The sequence below is a fragment of the Mus caroli genome, unplaced genomic scaffold, assembly GCF_978045245.1.
Source record: "Mus caroli unplaced genomic scaffold, Mus_caroli_1 scaffold_16, whole genome shotgun sequence".
NCBI lineage: Eukaryota > Metazoa > Chordata > Mammalia > Rodentia > Muridae > Mus > Mus caroli.
Window position 1 is genome coordinate 49,951,662 of NW_028227271.1, and position 20,885 is coordinate 49,972,546.

Genomic DNA, 20,885 nt, shown 5'->3' on the forward strand with positions numbered 1-20,885 from the left:
GAGAATGAGTTAGAAGAAGAGTGGACACATACATTTATTAAATATAAATAAATTGCCAACCATTCTGCATGCTTCACTTATATTATCAGATTAAATGCCATGAGGTGGGCAATCTGTTTGCCTTCATTTTACAACTGAAGGAACTTGGGTTCATGTAGGCAAGTAACATGCTCAAGAGTTTGAATGACAGGGTTGGTATTCAAACCCAACCATTTTTGACTTCCTAGTTTGGAATGCCTCACAGATGTGTTGGCTGATGATCTAATGAAGGTAAATAAGGAGAAAATGTTATCCAAGTGAAATAAGCCAGCTACGGAAAGACAAAGCCCACATGATTTTGCTCATATATGGAAGTGGGAAAAATGTCAGCCTTGTAGATGCAGACAGTAGGACAATAGTTAGCAGATACTGGAAAGGGTTGGATCAGGAGAAGTTGGAAATGATTGGTACAGGGGAATAAACTTAGACTTAGCAGCAGCAAGCCCTGGTGTTCTGTTGCACAGCAGGGCAGTTATTGACGATAGTAATGTGTTCTCTACTTCCAAATAGCTAGAGAGAGGAGATCTTGACCATTTCACTGCAAAAGAAACAGTAAGTATTTGAGGGGATGGATATGTGATGTGCACATGTATCAAAATATCATATCATACCCCTTAAGTATGTATAATAATGTGAGGTAAAAAAATAAGACTAGAAAATTTCTGAAGGAAATAGCAGTCTTTGCAATAGAAATTCACATAAAGTCATGAATATATGTTTGAAGATCCCAAGGCACCATCAATTAGAGCAATAATACTCTTCTATGAAAGCAGGTTAAATACTTTATTTTCTCATAATTTATATTTTGCTTGCACTTAAATATCTTTCAAATTGGGCTGGTGAGATGGCTCAGTGGGTAAGAGCACCCGACTGCTCTTCCGAAGGTCCAGAGTTCAAATCCCAGCAACCACATGGTGGCTCACAACCATCCGCAACGAGATCTGGCGCCCTCTTCTGGAGTGTCTGAAGACAGCTACAGTGTATAATAATAAATAATAATAATAAATAAATCTTAAAAAATATCTTTCAAATTGATATGGATTGAATATAGAGTCTAATTCTGTTATAATAACGATTCTGGATAAGTTTTATAAGAGACATAAAATAAATATAGATAACAAAAATCTCCTCTTACTGGCTTTTGATTTCTATAGTTGTAGTTTCCTGTGATCAACCTATTAAATGGAAACTTCAGAAGTCATCGATTCAGTAAAAATTATATATTCTGGGTAGCATAAAAATATCTCATTTTAACTTCCCAGCACATTAATCTTCCACTTGCAATAAGTCCACTCTGTGTATGTTACCCATCTAACAATTAGTTAATTGTTATTTAAGTTATCATATGGACTGCCACATTAAAATGTTTTACAATAGCACTTACATAGAATCATAATCTTTGGAGAGATTAGGAATTCAAGGCCCATACCTAAATATAATAAAAGCAATATACAGCAAACCAACAGTCAATATCAAACTGAATAGAGAGATACTTGAAGCAATCCTGCTAAAATTGCCTGATTGTAGACAAGACAAGGCTGCCCACACTCTCCATATCTATTTAATATAGTACTCTAACTTCTTGCTAGAGCAATAAGACAACAAAAGGAGAACAGAGGGAATAAATACTGGAAAAGAAGTCAAGGTATCACTATTTGCGGATGATATGATAATATAAAAAAGCCACCTCAAAATTTATACCAGAGACTTCTACAGCTGATAAACAACTTCAGAAAATTGGCTGGATATAAAATTAACTCAAACAAAGTAGTAGCCTTCCTTTATACAAATGATAAATGGGCTGAGAAAAAAATAGGGAAACAACACCCTTCACAATAGTCACAAATAATATAAAATATCTTGATATAACTCTAACAAAACAAGTGAAAGATCTGTATGACAAGAACTTCAAGTTTCTCAAGAAAGAAATCAAAGAAGACCTCAGAAAATGGAGAGATCTCCATTTCTCATGGATTGGTAGGATTAACATAGTAAAAGTGGCCATTCTACCAAAAGGAATCTATAGATTCAATGCACACCCTCCCCCCCAGATTCCAACACAATTCTTCACAGATATGGAAAGAGCAATTCTCAATTTTATATGGAAAAACAAAAAACCTAGGATAGCAAAAACAATTCTTAACAATAAAAGAACTTCTCGGGGAGTCACCATCCCTAACCATAAATTGTACCACAGAGCAATAATGGTTAAAAACTGCATGGTATAGGTGTAGAAACAGAAAGATAAGTTGGTCAATGGAATATAATTAAAGACCCAGAAATAAATGCATGCATACTCTTATGAACACTTGATCTTTGACAAAGAAGCCAAAAATATACAATGGTAAAAAGAAAGCATCTTCAATAAATGGTGTTGGTCTAACAGATAGTGTGTATGTAGAAAAATGAAAATAGATCCAGATTTATCATCTTGCACAAAGCTCAAGTCCAAATGGATCCAAATGGATCAAGGACCTCAGCATAAAATTACCCATGACGTGTATGACCCAAAAGGACATGTGTAGTATGTATTCACTAATAAGTGGGTATCAGCCAAAAAGTACACAATGCCCAGGATACAACCCACAGACCTTAAGAAGTTTAACAAGCAGAGAGGCCCACATGACGTTGCTTCAATTCCACTAAGAAGGGAGAAGAAAATAACCAGGGGAGGCAGAGAGAGAGAGAGAGAGAGAGAGAGAGAGAGAGAGAGAGAGAGAGAGAGAGAGAGAGAGAGAGAGAGAGAGAGAGAAGTGGAAGAGGGGAGGGGGAGGGGAAAAGGGGATCAGGTATGGAGGGAGGGCAGGAGAGAAGCCCAGATGTCCAGCAGAATGAGTGGAAATATATGACCTCATGGGGTAGGAGGTAGGGAGACCATCTTGAAGGTACCAGAGACCTGGGACGTGAGAGACTTTCAGGACTCAAAGTGACCTTAGATGAAATGCCCAAAAGTACGGAGAGGGAACTCCAAGAGACCACCTCCAGGAGATAGGCAGGGCCTCAAGTGGAGGAATGGGATTACCAACATACAGTCAAACTTTCTGACTCAGAATTATTCTTATCTAAAGAATAGCAGGGAACAAAGTGGAGAAGAGACTGAGGGAAAGGCAATCTTGTGGCCAGCCCAACTTTGGAACTATCTCATGGGGGCGTACCAAGGCTTGACAGTATTATTGATGCTATGGTATGCTTATAGACAGGAACCTAGCATGGCTATCCTCTGAGAGGCCCAACCAGCAGCTGACTGAGACAGACACAGATTCTTATACCCAACCACTAGACTGAAATCATGGACCACTATGGTTGAATTAGGGGAAGGATGGAAGAAGCTGAGGGGAGGGTGACCCCATTGGAAGACCTGCAGTCTCAACTAATCCAGACCCCTGGGAACTCCCAGACACTGAGCCACCAACTAGGCAGTATACATGGAGCTTGTCAGAGGACCCAGACACATATATAACAGAGGACTGCCTCATCTGACCTCACTGGGAGAAGACATGCTTAATCCTGGAGAGACATGAGGCCCCAGGGAGGGAAAGGCCTGGGGAGGGGAAAATCCTCTGGGATACAGGGGACAGCAGGAATGGGATGAGGAACTTGGGAATGGGCAATGACTGGACTGTAAAAAGAACAAAACAAAGTGAAGAATGTATGAATTGGGGACAAATTCATGCTGAATAAAGGCTCTGGATTATTATCTGCAGCTTTGACATCTATTGCAAATCTTGGAGGTTTCTGCCAGGAATAAGAATGGCCCATATTTGCTTTGGTAGAAGGATTGGCTTTTAAGGAAATCAAAACACACAAGAGAACAAGGACATTGACATCATGATGTGCTAACATTTCAAAATAAACCAAAAACCTGGTAGGTGGTCAGAACAGGAAAAGACCCTTGGAATTCCAGCAGAAAAGACTACAGGGCGGCACCATCCTGGTCTGATTAGCTTGGGGCATGGTTTCTTGAACTGATATGTGACTTCTTCTATTCTGAAAAGCTGTAATCCCTGTGGCCAAGTTTTAATGTTTTGACATGAAGTCCTTTCCTTTTGTGACAAATTGGAAGACACAGCCATGAAAGTGAGTGTCCCCGTGTTTGAATTGTGTGTTTGCTGCTTTGTGGATAGGATGCTGAATTTTCTTAAGTCTGTATTTTTATGTCTTAAATGGGAATAATGGTACCTAAAATGATAAGTCACTAGGAGAGCAAATGAAGCCATCCCATCTCTTCATGGACTTCTCACTGGCCTCTACTCAGAGGATGCTGAGCCAACATGAATTCAGAGTAAAACACTCCAACTACATCCTTCGCTTGCTTACTGAATATTTGGGCTTAGTATATCTATCTTTCCTAATTATAATTTCAAGTCACCAACAAAATCTTATTTGGACCTGGGAGTGGGAATATGCCTATAACAAGTGTCTTAAGTAAAGAATTAGAGGTCACATTCAGAGGAACAAAAGAAATCAGAATGCTTTCAACATGAAAAAGATTATTGGCCTTAAGTGAAAACATTTACTTTGCTATGAGATTGAATTTACCTATACTAAATCATTCTTATTCTTTATTCTTAAAATGAAATATTGACATCTGGAAAGCTACCTTAACCATGCAGGTGACAGCATTAAGGTCAGCCTAGAGAGAAAGTTGAGATTAATCCTAGCCAGTGAAAAACTTAGGAGGGCCATGGCCAAACGAGGACAATAAATTTCCAAGTACTGATTAAAAAATGAAATTAGTCCAGGTAAGCCAAAATACTGCATCTCCATTTTTCTTAAGACATGCTCATAAATTTCTATGACACATCTCTAGAGGGAAGGGAATTTCGGCAGCCAATGTTGGAACTGGTAGTGTATAAAAGTGGTTCTTAAAAGAAGAGAGTGAAAATTTAGGCTACCTTATAGGAAATAGTATGTTCTGTCATTCAGTTTTTAATTATACCCATGAATACCTATGTATGAATAAATATGTGTATTTCTGTGTATGAAACACAGAGCTTGTCCTACATGAGCTTGCTAACATTCAGCTGTATCCACAGCCAAGTTTTTGGCTTTCTTAATACAACAAATTATTAGAACATTGTTACTGTGTTATAGGCATAAAGGTAAAATTATAATCCTCAGGTAGTTTATATGTGAACACACACATGCACATGTACACACACACACATTTTGTATGTGTATTTTGTATGTGTATTTATGTATGTGAGTATGGTACATGTACACCTGTATATGTGTGCTTGTATGCCTATGTGTGTGTGCACGCTTGCAGAAGCCAGAACAGGATATTGAGTGTCCCAATCTACCATGCTTTGCCTTATTTTTTCAGACCAGGTCTCTCACTAGACCTGGAACCTTACTGGGAGACCAGCAAGTCCCAGTGATCCTCCTGCCTCCACTTTCCTTTCCTATCACCACAATGCTGGGATTACAGGTGCCAGTTGCCACACCATCTTTTAAAATTGGTCTTCAGGATTTTGACCTTGGTTTGCTCAGCAAGTTCTTTTACCTACCATTTTCTCTTACTAGCCTCCTGTTTATGTTTTAAGTCAACAGATCCAATAAATACTCTATTCATCTCGTAACTCTATGGTGGTTTGACTAAAAATAGTACCCATAGACTCATGGTTTTGAATGTTTGGCCCATAAAGAATGGGTCCATTAGGAGGTATGGCCTTGTTGGAGGAGGTGTGGCTTTTTAGAGGAAATCGGACACTGTAGGAGTGGGTTTTGAGGTCTCAGGAAGCTCAAGGCAGCTCACTTTGTTGGAGGAGGTGTGTGTGTGTGTGTGGCTTTTAGGGGAAGTCTGTGACTGTGGGGGTGGGCTTTGAGGTTTCAGAGGCTCAAAACAGTTCATTTTGTTCTGCCTGAAGATTCAGATGTACAACTCTCAGCTCCTTCTCCAGTACCATGTCTCTGTATGATGCCATGTTTTCCACCATTGGATAATGAATCAAACTTCTGAAACTGTAAGCCTGCTCCACTTAAACATTAGGTTTTATAAGGGTCACTATGGTATGTCTTCATGGCAATAGAAACCCTAATTAAGACACCCCCCAGAAACCAATATTCTACAGGGGCAAATAAAATCCATGAGGACAGTGATAGAGGTGTACTCTGGGTGATGCATCTCTGAGTCATGAAGGAAAAGTGACCAGAAGGAGGAAGGAAGTTTAGTTAACCCATCATTTCCAAATTTAATTATTCAACATTTCTGGGATCCATCCACTTTGGGACTCAGCTAGTCATACTAAATAAAGATTTGTCACTCTTCCTTTCTCTGTTACCTAATACTGTGTCCCTTAAATTGTGGGTTATGACCACATTTGAGGTTAAATAAGTAAATGTGTGTTTCCTGAGAACTTGCCAACAGTAAAACGTTTTTGAAAATTCCACAATCAAAAGCCAATTCAAAGTTACTCAGATAGTGAATCTGAGGTGTTGGTGGCAATGCTCACCTAGGTTGTATCCGGCGGTGTCACTGGAAGTCCTGGTTCTGAACATAGAGCATGCACACTTTGCACAGTATGTTACCATACCATGCAATCAGAGCCAAGAGGACTGTACTATGGGTTTCAATGCTTTTATTGTATACACAAAGTTATATACACATAACGTTCAGAAGACTAAGAGAAAGAAAAGACCATATTTTCCTATTGTCACCCATTATCAGGTGAATATCAATTTAGTTTAGCTTTTGATTGTATAGTGTTAGAAGATTTGCTATTTAAAATTGCTGTTTGAATTTCTTAAAATAGCACTGAATGAACTTTGGCTTGGGATTTGGGTAGAATTTCCAACAATCTCTGAAATAACCCTAGACAGACTTCTGTCATTTGTACTTATATTTATGCAAAACAGCAAGCACCTTTACACACTGAGCCAACTCACACATTCTATTATTACTTTTAAATACAAATATTTAGCTAACCCAGTACAATTTAGAGATAGGCAGCTGATTTTCCATTGAAAAATAGTATCAACATATCCTTCGATTATTGCCATGTTGTGTTTGTTGTGGAGGCCTTATACACTTTTTAGTAAATGCATTCCTAGGTACATGATAACTTTGATACTAAGATAAATGGTGTTATTTTAGTTTCATTCTTCATATTTAGAAGTCAAATTGATTTTTATTCATTTGGCATCCTAAAACTACTTGCCATACAAGTAGCTTATCTGCAGCTTATTTACAATTTTCTGGTCATGCAATAAATCAGCTGTATGTAATGAATCTGTCTGTGTCCTATTCTTGTGATGCCTGGTTCATTTCTTGTATTTGTATCCTGGCTAGATGCTCATGAGAAATGTTGATTAGAATTCGAGATGGAAGGAGACACTAACCTCATTACCAATCCTGAGAACGACATTTTGAGATTTTTTTTTTAATTGAATGTTTTAAAAGTAGATTCTTTGTTGTTTATATTCTCTTTCAATTAAGTATTTTCTTGCATACTTAGTTTGCTATGCTAAAAAAAACCAAATTGGTATATGTTTAATCAAATGCTTTTCAGATTTTTCTGGAGTTATAACTAAATTATGGAGCATTTTTCCAGGGCTTCTCTGTTCTTTGGAAATCCTTCAGAATCAATGGAGTCTGAGTAAGTTTCTAGTTACACCCATGGCTCTCAATGTTGCTTCCCCTGTACACTGGGCATTGCATATGAACTGACGAATGCCCTACATAGGATCCACAACTTAATTTCACATTGACTCCTTATGCTCCAGAGCATGGTTATTATTCTCTCATGCCTTTATGTGTAAGCACTTAAAAAAATACCTAGTCAGTCATAATTTCCAGAAAGATTAACTTGATATAGCTTTCAGCCTCTTACCCTATAGCTAAAGTCTAGCCATTGTTTGATTGTTGACTATGCTACTGTTCTTCCACCATTGTAATTTGTTCTTGATAGGGTGTGGATGTTCAGACTGCCATCATGAGGACTCATTTTGGCATACACATCATGTATGCCTGAGATGTCTGACTTGCAAAACTCCAAATTATGTCCACCCCTAGATTTGTCAAGCATTTTCCCTTGTTTATTTTTCTACATTTCTTGTGCTGCATGTGCCTGGGCACAGTACTTTCATGACTTGTACTGGCCCGCACAGTAGGTGGTTGGAGTATTCTTGGAAGCTATTCCTATGTTGTACTTGTTAGTAATAACTTAACTGTTTATGAAAGTAACTTCAAACTACATAAACATATCAGCTGAGGTCCAAGCTAAATGTTTTTCTTCACTTAAGCCTGTCTCAGTTCACTTCTTGAATACTTGTGTCCACTCCCAAATCATTGAATACAAGAAGGATGATAGAGAAAATTTAGAGCTGGAGACAGTGGTCTTAACTCATGCTTTGTTGGTAACAATATCAACAAATGGGTTAAGGGTTGAAAAAGAAAAATACTTTAATATATATAATACATACCAATTATATATTAATATATTACATATGTGAACTGTTGGAGGGTAATCATTTTAAAACTATAGAGAATCACTATTTCAGCTGATGGATATAAAATGCTTACCAAGTTATATATCTGCATAAACCTATGGTAAGCCTCCTCTCAGGGTTTTGGGTAAGACCTGTGCAAATGAAGTGTTCTGAAGATAGTGCTTCTCTGATTTTTATTTTTTTATAAAACCACCAGACTCAAGCAACAACAGCTGCCACAGACGATGAAGAGCTTTTGTAGCATTCCCCAGCTTTAAAGATTTCAACCAGTGGCAAACATCCAAGAGAGATGTCTATCCATGTCTCTCAGTTCAACTGAAGGAAACTCCTTAAGGATCAATGTGGAGAGGTATGAGCTGAGATGGCACAGAGCCTCCAGATGAGACTAGAAGCCACAAGCCTCAGCTCAGACTCCAATCTGGCAAGCTGCCTATAAGAATCCACTGTTGAGCACCACTAGGCACTTGATCAGTTTTGAAAAGGGCCAAAGGTTTATGAATTATGCATTCATCATAACATAAAGGATACATTATTATAACATTCATGACACTGAGCTTCTAATCTGAACCTTCATAGAACGATTTTGTGCATTTATCTCAAATGTCTTTTCCTGGTGCATGAAAAGTTGTTGCCATTTCCTAAGACCTATTTCAGTTTCTCCCCTCCCCATCTCAATCCTTCCTTCCTTTCCCATTTGGCACCTCTAGTACTTATGTTATTCAGGATTATAATTCTTATTGAGAAATTCTTATCTTTCTGAATGATCTCTGAGCTGCTGGCAAAGCATTTTGACTTTTTCTTCAGCTTTATGTTTCCAACCAAGTGGAACAATGCCTATACGTGTGTGTATATATATATATATGTATATATATATATATGTATATATATGTATATATATGTATATATATATATATGCATGCACACACACACATATATATATACATATATATATATGTATATATACATATATATATATGTGTGTGTGTGTGTGTGTGAATTAATGAATTTGAGAACAATTGAGACTTACCATTGTGAAGTTTTATGAGAAGAGGGAAGAGGGCAGGGAAGGGGAGATTGGGTAATAAAAAGGAAATTATTGAGGCTGCAGTTATAGCTGAATATGTCTGAAAGGGTGGGCATTTTTGGATATATTTCAGTTTCCTATCTTTTTTTTTTTTTTTTTTGGTTTTTCGAGACAGGGTTTCTCTGTGTAGCCCTGGCTGTCCTGGAACTCACTTTGTAGACCAGGCTGGCCTCGAACTCAGAAATCCTCCTGCCTCTGCCTCCCGAGTGCTGGGATTAAAGGTGTGTGCCACCACGCCCGGCTTTCAGTTTCCTATCTTGATAATAGATTTTGGAGATGTTATTATTAATTTCTCTACTCTATGCTTGTCAACATTGTGTTATATGAGTAATCATGACAATATTTAACTCATATTATCATTGGGTCATAGCAAGGGTTAGTAGCTTTTCATAGATCCAGGGAGAGAGTTCAACATAGAACATACCAGAACTTTATGTTTGATTCTGTTCTGAAATCTTGGTTAATTTTACTCCATAGTTTAGTTTTGATTCTCAGCTATGAGATATATTATTTGTATAAGAGTCAAGTTCAGGAGATAGAATGAACACTATTTAAGAGAAAGAAAAGTGATCATTTTCATGACATAAAGCATTAAAAGAATGTGTTCACTATGTGCTCGATTGCTTTAGTTTGTACTGCTAAATAGCATGGCCAACTTACCCTTCTTGCCAATAGGGCCAGACTTGCCAATATTACCCTGGGCTCCCATATCACCCAACTCTCCTTTCACTCCTGAAAAACAAAGCATGCCAGTATTATAACATGAGGCCTTTCTTTTCTTTAAGAATGTGACTTACATGATCTTTGATTAAAATAAATAGCAATATACATATATATTTACTTATATTAGTTATTATCTATATACTAGGTATATATATTAGGTATCTTAGGTAGAATATGTTGAATACTATATAGAAAAATTATTCTACATTCTATATAGAATTCTCTCCACATATAATACATATCAATCTATCATCTATCTATCTATCTATCTATCTATCTATCTATCTATCTATCTATCCATCTATCTTCTACCTAAGATGCCTAGTTGTGATGGTTTGCTCAATAATTAGGTTGACAATGGCTTCAGCTGCATATGCAGGAGAGGATGGCCTTGTCAGACATCAATGGGAGGAGAGGCTCTTGGTCCTGTGACGGTTCAATTCCCCCGTGCAAGGGAATGCCAGGGCAGGGAGGTGGGTGGGGGAACACACTCATAGAAGCAGGGGAAGGGGGGATGGAGGTTTCTGGAGGGAGAATCAGGAAAGGGGATAACATTTGAAATGTAAATAAATAAAATAGCGAGTAAAAGAAAAAATGCTACAGGAGGTATCACAATTCCTGACCTTAAATTATGCTACAGAGCCATAGTGACAAAGTCTACATGATATTGGCATAAAAACATTAATGTTGACCAGTAAACAGAATATGAAGAAATAACACAGCTACAGCCATCTGAATTTTTATCAGGATGTGTCAAGAACTATACTGGAATAAAAAACCAGCCTATTAAACAAATGGTGCTGACAAAACGGGATATACTGCAAAAAAAAAAATGAAGCTAGATTTATCTTTCTTGTGCTACTTAACAATCAATTCAAAGTGGATCAAAGGCTTTAATATTTAATCCTAGAACTACTAGAAGAAAACATCAAAACATATATCAAGATATGTATATGCAAAAACTTTCTGAACCATATTCCAACAGCACAGGAATTTCTTCAAGAAATAACAAATGGACTAAATGAAATTTAAAAGTTTCTGCACAGCAAAGTAAACTCTCAGATGCTTTGATAGATAGTCTACATGATGAAAGAACATCTTGGACTGTTCTTTTTAAAGAATAAATCTTGGGAAAAGACAAAAGAGGTTCTGCCAGGGACTATACAGATTAAACTTTTTCCTAAGCTAGGGCTGATTTTAATTTTTCCAAAGCAACACCACCACCTAAACTGTTTTCAGAGGTATTATATATGGCACATTAGACACAGCAATGATTTTTAATTTTTTTCCTAGATGTGACTATTACCATCAGTGGAAGAATTTAGCAAACAACATTTTACAATTTATTTGTTTCTTTGCTTGTTTTAGTATTTGCTTGAAAGTTTTAAACAACTTTCATACTGTAGCCCAGGCTTATCTTAAATAATGTTGAAACAGCCTTCTAAGTGCCTAAATTATAATTGTGAGCAATTACACACAGCTACAATGTACTTACTACTGCCCAGTGTCCATGATACTGGAACATACTTTGAATGCTACCAGAAGATAAAGGAAAATGCCAACACAGCTACAAACTCTTTGATCCGCAATGTTGTCCTGCCTGCAAGATATTCTGGTCTGATAGAAGCAGAAAAATTGTGTAGGTAATAAACCAGTCTGTGATTGGATTTAATGCTTTTGATATGAGATGGAACCCATGTTCAACCTGTTTGGGTGGCCAAGGCCCTGGGACTAGAGAGGCCATGGACTTGGAGAGTAAATCATATACTAGTGTTCTGCTAATGGAACACAGTAATAAAACAACTCCTGATGGCATTCTGTTGTACTCAAATTCAGTGATTTCCCCAGGACGTCATCATTAGAGAAGCTTCCTCCTGAAGTAGATGGAAACAAAAACAGAGACATGAAACTGAACAATGTGCAGAGAGAGAGAGAGAGAGACACCTTAGAAGATGTCTCCATCAAATCCCTCCCATCAGGGGTCAAGGAACTCTGCAAAAGGGGTCACAGAAAGATTCTAAGAGCCATTGGAATGGAGGCTATCAAAGAAACAAGGCATTCTAAAACAGGGCTGATATGCCCAAAACAGAGGCTGTAGCAGTATGCACAGGCCCTGCATGGGTCTAAACCCAATGTAGCTCCAGTACTGAGAGGAAAAGTGGACACACATGCACATTCCCAACCCAGAAACTCTCTCAGACTGGCAGATGTTTGGAAAGGGAAAAAGGGTTTGCCAGTGAACTCTCACTGGGTATAAAAACCACACTTGAGAGGCAGCTCAACAGTAGATTGCCAACACAAAATATACTCAATGGTATTTTTCTAGAAAAAAACAAAACAAAACCAGAAAATGAACCCAAGACACTAATATGTATATCCTATGTTCAAACAGAGTTAAAAAGGTATCTGTTAATTGAAATGTGATGATTCTGACAATTCTGGGCATGTTGGTGTTAAAATATTTACTGCCCAATATTGACTAATGCCCACAGCAAAGGGTCTGTAAAATAAAGAGTAGATAAGTGGCAGAGTAAGCGTCTTCTATTTTGTTTTAGATAGATTCACCTCTAGATAAAGTTCTGGTTTTGCCTTAGGATTGATTTTTCCCTCTGCTTTCAAACAAGATTTTAGCTACTTCAGAACAGGGAAGAGAATGCATAGCCATAAAACCTGGTGATGAAAGAGATATTAGAAACTGTCTTGCTGAAGTTCTGTTACTTATTTTTTTCTTTGGAGACAGCATCTCACACTGTAACACAGACTGCATGCTGTTCACTCTGAGACCCAGGCTGACCTCAAATGCAGCAGTTCTGCCTCAAGTCTGTATGCTGGGATGGCAGATATGATCCACCACAGCTTACTTTGCTGCTAAGTTTGTAACTAATCATCAGGGACCCCCTACACAATTTTAAAGTCTCTTTAAAAAAAAAACCCAATAATATGGGATGGGCATGGTTGCTCACACCTATAATTCTAGTACTCAGAAGGCAGATGCAGGTGAATCTCTAAGACTAGAAGCCTAGCCTGGTATACATAACAAATTTAGAATTTTCCAAGGCTGTATTATAATACCTCCAATAAAATACAAGCAAAATCCAACCAACCAAACAAAAACAAAACAAAATGCCCTCAAAAAGCAAAAAGGAAAATGAAGCCAAACCAAACTAAAAACAAAAGCCAAAAAAACTAACAAATAAGTGATACTATAAAATAACTAACAATAAGTGATACTATAAAAACATTTACTAGCTATAAATCTTTGTTTTGTGAGAATAACTTAGCAATTAGCTTAAGAACTTTTAGAATCATACAGTCTTTCTCAGATTGAGACCTAAGAGCTTGGGAGTCTTTTCCACCCTTTAAAACTTTAAAACAAGTGGTCCCTGAGTACAATTCCATAAGACAGGAAACAACAGAGGTGTTTGGAAGTTAAGCAGTGGTGTTCCAGAGCCTTTTGCTTATTGACTTAATTTTAATAAGGTTTACCCTTAGGTTTATTCATGAAAACATCTAAGTAGCTTTTTGTGTTACTGTTGTTTGCTTTGTTTTGTTTGTTTGTTTGTTTGTTTGTTTTCCTACAAGACCCTCCATCATTTTTTATTATAAGGAAAACAAAGTAAAGAAATAGAGAAATTGGGAAAAGACAAGCATTTCAAAGGACCAGGGCAGCCCTTTCTTTGAACATAACTATTTCCCGACCCCCCCAAACATATTTTCATGATTATTTGGGAACTTCATATCATGTACTCCATTGCACTCAATTTCTATTCCTCCCATGTCCACTGTCCACCTTTGTGACCACATCCCAAAAAGAAGAAGAAAACAAAAAGGGGGGGGGACTAAGTCCAATTTGTGTCATTCATCTACTCACTGGAATATGGACAAACTCTGTCCTCTTAAAGAAAACTGAGTCCTTCTTCCCCTGTATCCTTGCCCTCAAAGTTATGATACCTATGTTTCTTAAAACTCATCATCTTATATTTTGTCAGAGCCTGCTCCTCCCTTAGCCACACAGGTGAACAATCTTAATGATACAGCTTGAGAAATACAACAGCGTCTAGCCTTCAGGCAAATCCATAGGGACCCTTCGCTGATCAGGTAACCCATACCTCAAACACATTGTATCTAAATCTGGGGTAGAGAGCTTGTGAATTTGTTAATTTCTAAGACAGGGGCCAGGGGGGAGAGAGCAGGGGTGGGAGAAGGAGGGACGGAGGGAAGAGGAGATGGAGAGCGGAGGGGGGAGGGGCATTGCACATTAGATTGCCCATTTCAGACAGGCTAACTTACCTTTTGGTCCCCGGCGTCCCACTTTGCCATCCTTGCCTTCTTCTCCTGTGTCACCTCTTTCACCATCATCTCCTTTTAAAACAAAGCAAGACAGAGTAGGTCATCTCAACTAATGACTAAGCTCAATCTCCCCAGGGGGATGAGACATTACTCAAAATGCCATTGCAACTTGAATGTGAGAATGGACCAAAGCCACAAGAATTAGACAGCTGAAAAGAAAGAATATCCATTGTAATCATCACAGCAGCTCTGGTCCACATAAAAGTGACTATCAACAGTCTGTCATGGATGAGAAAAAGGCTCATGGACTCTTGATTCTTATTGCTGAACTCTTGGCTATTTGTAGATGCTAGGAGTTCGGAAGGGGATCATTGTCTTTAACTTTGAACCCTCTGCTGAGCCCACAAGACTCTAACTCATGGTCATGCAGAATGTGTTGGTTAAATTAAGTGGGTCAGAATGCAGGAAATAGAAATGACTATGTAAAGAAAAGAAGAGGCTGAACAGCACTGGGGTAGCTAGAGCGCAGGGTCTGCTGACACCCACCAGCTACCCACGACACCCGGAACAGGATTTTGAGACTTCTGGTGAGTGGAACACAGAGTCTGCTCCAATCTTTAAACAGTGACAATAACAACTAATCCCAGAGATTACCAGATGGTGAAAGGTAAACGTAAGAATCTTACTAACAGAAACCAAGACCACTCACCATCATCAGAACCCAGCACTCCAACTTCGCCCAGTCCAGGGCACCCCAACACACCGGAAAAGCTAGACCCGGTTCTAAAAGCATATCTCATGATGATGGTAGAGGACATCAAGAAGGACTTTAATCACACACTTAAAGAAATACAAAAGAACACTGGTAAACAGGTAGAAGACATTAAAGAGGAAGCACAAAAATCCCTTAAAGAATTGCAGGAGAACACTGCTAAACAGGTAGAAGACATTAAAGAGGAAGTACAAAAATCCCTTAAAGAAGTGCAGGAGAACACTGCTAAACAGGTAGAAGACATTAAAGAGGAAGCACAAAAATCCATTAAAGAATTGCAGGAAAACCAGACCAAACAGGTGATGGAATTGAATAAAACCATCCAAGACCTAAAAAGGGAAGTAGAAACAATGAAGAAAACCCAAATTGAGGCAACACTGGAGATAGAAACACTAGGAAAGAAATCTGGAACCATAGATACGAGCATCAGCAACAGAATACAAGAGATGGAAGAGAGAATCTCAGGTGCAGAAGACTCCATAGAGAACATCAGCATGACAATCAAAGAAAATACAAAATCCAAAAAGATCCTAACTCAAAATATCCAGGAAATCCAGGACAAAATGAGAAGACCAAACCTACGGATAATAGGAGTAGATGAGAATGAAGATTTTCAACTCAAAGGACCAGCAAATATATTCAACAAAATTATAGAAGAAAACTTCCCAAACCTAAAGAAAGAGATGCCCATGAACATACAAGAAGCTTACAGAACTCCAAATAGACTGGACCAGAAAAGAAATTCCTTCCGACACATAATAATCAGAACAACAAATGTACTAAATAAAGATAGAATACTAAAAGCAGTAAGGGAAAAAGGTCAAGTAACATATAAAGGCAAACCTATCAGAATTACACCAGATTTTTCACCAGAGACTATGAAAGCCAGAAGGGCCTGGACAGATGTTATACAGAAACTAAGAGAACACAATTTCCAGCCCAGGCTACTATACCCAGCCAAACTCTCAATTACCATAGATGGAGAAACCAAAGTATTCCACTATAAAACCAAATTCACACATTATCTTTCCACAAATCCAGCACTTCAAAGGATAATAACAGAAAAAAACCAATACAAGGACGGAAACCACGTCATAGAAAAAGCAAGAAGGTAATCCCTCAACAAACCTAAAAGAAGAAAGCCACAAAAACAGAACACCAACTCTAACAACAAAAATAAAAGGAAGCAACAATTACTTCTCCCTAATATCTCTTAATATCAATGGATTCAACTCCCCAATAAAAAGACATAGACTAACAGGCTGGCTACAGAAACAGGACCCAACATTTTGCTGCTTACAGGAAACTCATCTCAGAGAAAAAGATAGACACTACCTCAGAATGAAAGGCTGGAAAACAATTTTCCAAGCAAATTGTAGGAAGAAACAAGCTGGAGTAGCCATTCTAATATCTGATAAGATTGACTTCCAACCCAAAGTCATCAAAAAAGACAAGGAAGGGCACTTCATTCTCATCAACGATAAAATCCTCCAAGAGGAACTATCAATTCTGAATATCAATGCGCCAAATACAAGGGCAGCCTCATTCATTAAAGATACTTTAGAAAAGCTCAAAGCACACATTGCACCTCACACAATAATAGTGGGAGACTTCAACACACCACTTTCACCAATGGACAGATCATGGAAACAGAAACTAAACAGGGACACAGTGAAACTAACAGAGGTTATGAAAAAAAATGGATCTGACAGATATCTACAGAACATTTTATCCTAAAATGAAAGGATATACCTTCTTCTCAGCACCTCACGGTACCTTCTCCAAATTGACCACATAATTGGTCACAAAACAAGCTTCAATATATACAAAAGTATTGAAATTGTCCCATGCACTCTATCAGATCACCATGGACTAAGACTGATCTTCAATAACAAAATAAATAATAGAAAGCCAACACACACGTGGAAACTAAACAACACTCTTCTCAATGATACCTTGGTCAAGGAAGGAATAAAGAAAGAAATTAAGGACTTTCTGGAGTTTAATGAAAATGAAGCCACAACATACCCAAACTTATGGGACACACTGAAAGCATTTCTAAGAGGAAAACTCATAGCTCTGAGTGCCTCCAAAAAGAAACTAGAGAGAGCACACATTAGCAGCTTGACAACACACGTAAAAGCTCTAGAACGAAAGGAAGCAAATTCACCCAAGAGGAGTAGACGGCAAGAAATAATCAAACTCAGGGGTGAAATCAACCAAGTGGAAACAAGAAGAACAATTCAAAGAATCAATCAATCAAGGAGCTGGTTCTTTGAGAAAATCAACAAGATAGATAAACCCTTAGCCAGACTCACTAGAGGGCATAGGGAAAGTACTCTAATTAACAAAATCAGAAATGAAAAGGGAGATATAACAACAGACCCTGAAGAAATCCAAAACACCATCAGATCATTCTACAAAAGGCTATACTCAACAAAACTGGAGATCCTGGATGAAATGGACAAGTTTCTAGACAGATACCAGGTACCAAAGTTAAATCAAGATCAGGTTAATGATCTAAACAGTCCCATATCCCCTAAAGAAATAGAAGCAGTCATTAATAGTCTCCCAACCAAGAAAAGCCCAGGACCAGATGGGTTTAGTGCAGAGTTCTATCAAACCTTCAAAGAAGAACTAATCCCAGTTCTTCACAAACTATTCCACAAAATAGAATCAGAAGGTACTCTACCCAACTCATTCTATGAAGCCACAATTACTCTGATACCTAAACCACATAGAGACCCAACAAAAATAGAGAACTTCAGACCAATTTCCCTTATGAATATTGATGCAAAAATCCTCAATAAAGTTCTCGCTAACCGAATTCAAGAACACATCAAAACAATCATCCATCCTGACCAAGCAGGATTCATCCCAGGGATGCAAGGATGGTTCAATATACGAAAATCCATCAACGTAATCCATTATATAAACAAACTCAAAGAAAAAAAACCACATGATCATCTCGTTAGATGCTGAAAAAGCATTTGACAAAATCCAACACCCATTCATGATAAAAGTCTTGGAAAGTACAGGAATTCAAGGCCCATACCTAAACATGATAAAAGCAATATACAGCAAACCAGTAGCCAACATCAAAGTAAATGGTGAGAAGCTGGAAGCAATCCCAGTAAAATCAGGGACTAGACAAGGCTGCCCACTCTCTCCCTACCTATTCAACATTGTACTTGAAGTCCTAGCCAGAGCAATTAGACAACAAAAGGAGATCAAGGGGATACAAATCGGAAAAGAAGAATTCAAAATATCACTTTTTGCAGATGATATGATAGTATACATAAGTGACCCTAAAAATTCCACCAGAGAACTCCTAAGCCTGATAAATAGCTTCGGTGAAGTAGCTGGATATAAAATTAACTCAAGCAAGTCAATGGCCTTTCTGTACACAAAGGATAAACAAGCAGAGAAGGAAATTAGGGAAACAACACCCTTCTCAATAGTCACAAACAATATAAAATACCTTGGCGTGACTCTAACTAAGGAAGTGAAAGATCTGTATGACAAGAACTTCAAGTCCCTGAAGAAAGAAATTAAAGAAGATCTCAGAAGATGGAAAAACCTCCCATGCTCATGGATTGGCAGGATCAACATTGTAAAAATGGCTATCTTGCCAAAAGCAATCTACAGATTCAATGCAATCCCCATCAAAATTCCAACTCAATTCTTCAATGAATTGGAAAGGGCAATCTGCAAATTCATCTGGAACAACAAAAAACCTAGGATAGCAAAAACTCTTCTCAAGGATAAAAGAACCTCTGGAGGAATCACCATGCCTGACCTAAAGCTGTACTACAGAGCAATTGTGATAAAAACTGCATGGTACTGGTATAACGACAGACAAGTAGACCAATGGCACAGAATTGAAGACCCTGAGATCAACCCACATACCTATGGTCACTTGATCTTTGACAAGGAAGCAAAAACCATCCAGTGGAAAAAAGACAGCATTTTCAACAAATGGTGCTGGCACAACTGGCGGTTATCATGTTGAAGAATGCGAATTGATCCATTCCTATCTCCTTGTACCAAGGTCAAATCTAAGTGGATTAAGGAACTCCACATAAAACCAGAGACACTGAAACTTATAGAGGAGAAAGTAGGGAAAAGCCTCAAAGATATGGGTACAGGGGAAAAATTCCTGAATAGAACAGCAAAGGCTTGCGCTGTAAGATCGAGAATCGATAAATGGGACCTCATAAAGTTGCAAAGCTTCTGCAAGGCAAAAGACACCGTCAATAAGACAAAAAGAACACCAACAGATTGGGAAAGGATCTTTACCTATCCAAAATCAGATAGGGGACTAATATCCAATATATATAAGGAACTCAAGAAAGTGGACTCCAGAAAATCAAATAACCCCGTTAAAAAATGGGGCTCAGAACTGAACAAAGAATTCTCACCTGAGGAATACCGAATGGCAGAGAAGCACCTGAAAAAATGTTCAACATCCTTAATCATCAGGGAAATGCAAATCAAAACAACCCTGAGATTCCACCTCACACCAGTCAGAATGGCTAAGATCAAAAATTCAGGTGACAGCAGATGCTGGCGAGGATGTGGAGAAAGAGGAACACTCCTCCATTGTTGGTGGGATTGCAAGCTGGTACAACCACTCTGGAAATCAGTTTGGCGGTTCCTCAGAAAATTGGACATAATACTACCAGAGGATCCAGCAATACCTCTCCTGGGCATATATCCTGAAGATGCTCCAACCGGTATGAAGGACACATGCTCCACTATGTTCATAGCAGCCTTATTTATAATAGCCAGAAGCTGGAAAGAACCCAGATGCCCCTCAACAGAGGAATGGATACAGAAAATGTGGTACATTTACACAATGGAGTACTACTCAGCTATTAAAAGGAATGAATTTATGAAATTCCTAGGCAAATGGATTGATCTGGAGGGCATCATTCCGAATGAGGTAACATATTCACAAAGGAACTCACACAATATGTACTCACTGATAAGTGGATATTAGCCCAAAAACTTAGGATACCCAAGATATAAGATACAATTTGTTAAATGCATGAAACTCAAGAAGAACGAAGCCCAAAGTGTGGACACTGTGCCCCTTCTTGGAATTGGGAACAAAACACCCATGGAAAGAGTTACAGAGATAAAGTTTGGAGCTGTGAAGAAAGGATGGACCATCTAAAGACTGCCATATCCAAGGATCCATCCCATAATCAGCTTCCAAACGCTGACACCATTGCATACACTAGCAAGATTTTGCTGAAAGGACCCAGATATAGCTGTCTCTTGTGAGACAATGCCGGGGCCTAGCAAACACAGAAGTGGATACTCACAGTCAGCTATTGGATGGATCACAGGGCCCCCAATGGAGGAGCTAGAGAAAGTACCCAAGGAGCTAAAGGGAACTGCAACTCCATAGGTGGATCATTATTATGAACTAACCAGTACCCCAGAGCTCTTGTCTCTAGCTGCATTTGTATCAAAAGATGGCCTAGTAGGCCATCACTGGAAAGAGAGGCCCATTGGACT

The 20,885-nt window shown here is 38.3% G+C and overlaps 1 protein-coding gene across 1 annotated transcript in view; it reads right to left on the reverse strand.

Moving 5' to 3' along the window:
- The window catches only part of Colec10 (collectin subfamily member 10), a 64,078-nt gene that overhangs the window by 10,242 nt on the left and 32,951 nt on the right, over positions 1–20,885 (reverse strand). The window contains exons 2-3 of the mRNA XM_021183145.3: positions 14,588–14,659; positions 10,235–10,306 (exon numbers count right to left, since the gene is read on the reverse strand). Coding sequence (XP_021038804.1) covers positions 10,235–10,306; positions 14,588–14,659 — 144 coding nt within the window. The remainder of the gene's footprint in view (positions 1–10,234; positions 10,307–14,587; positions 14,660–20,885) is intronic.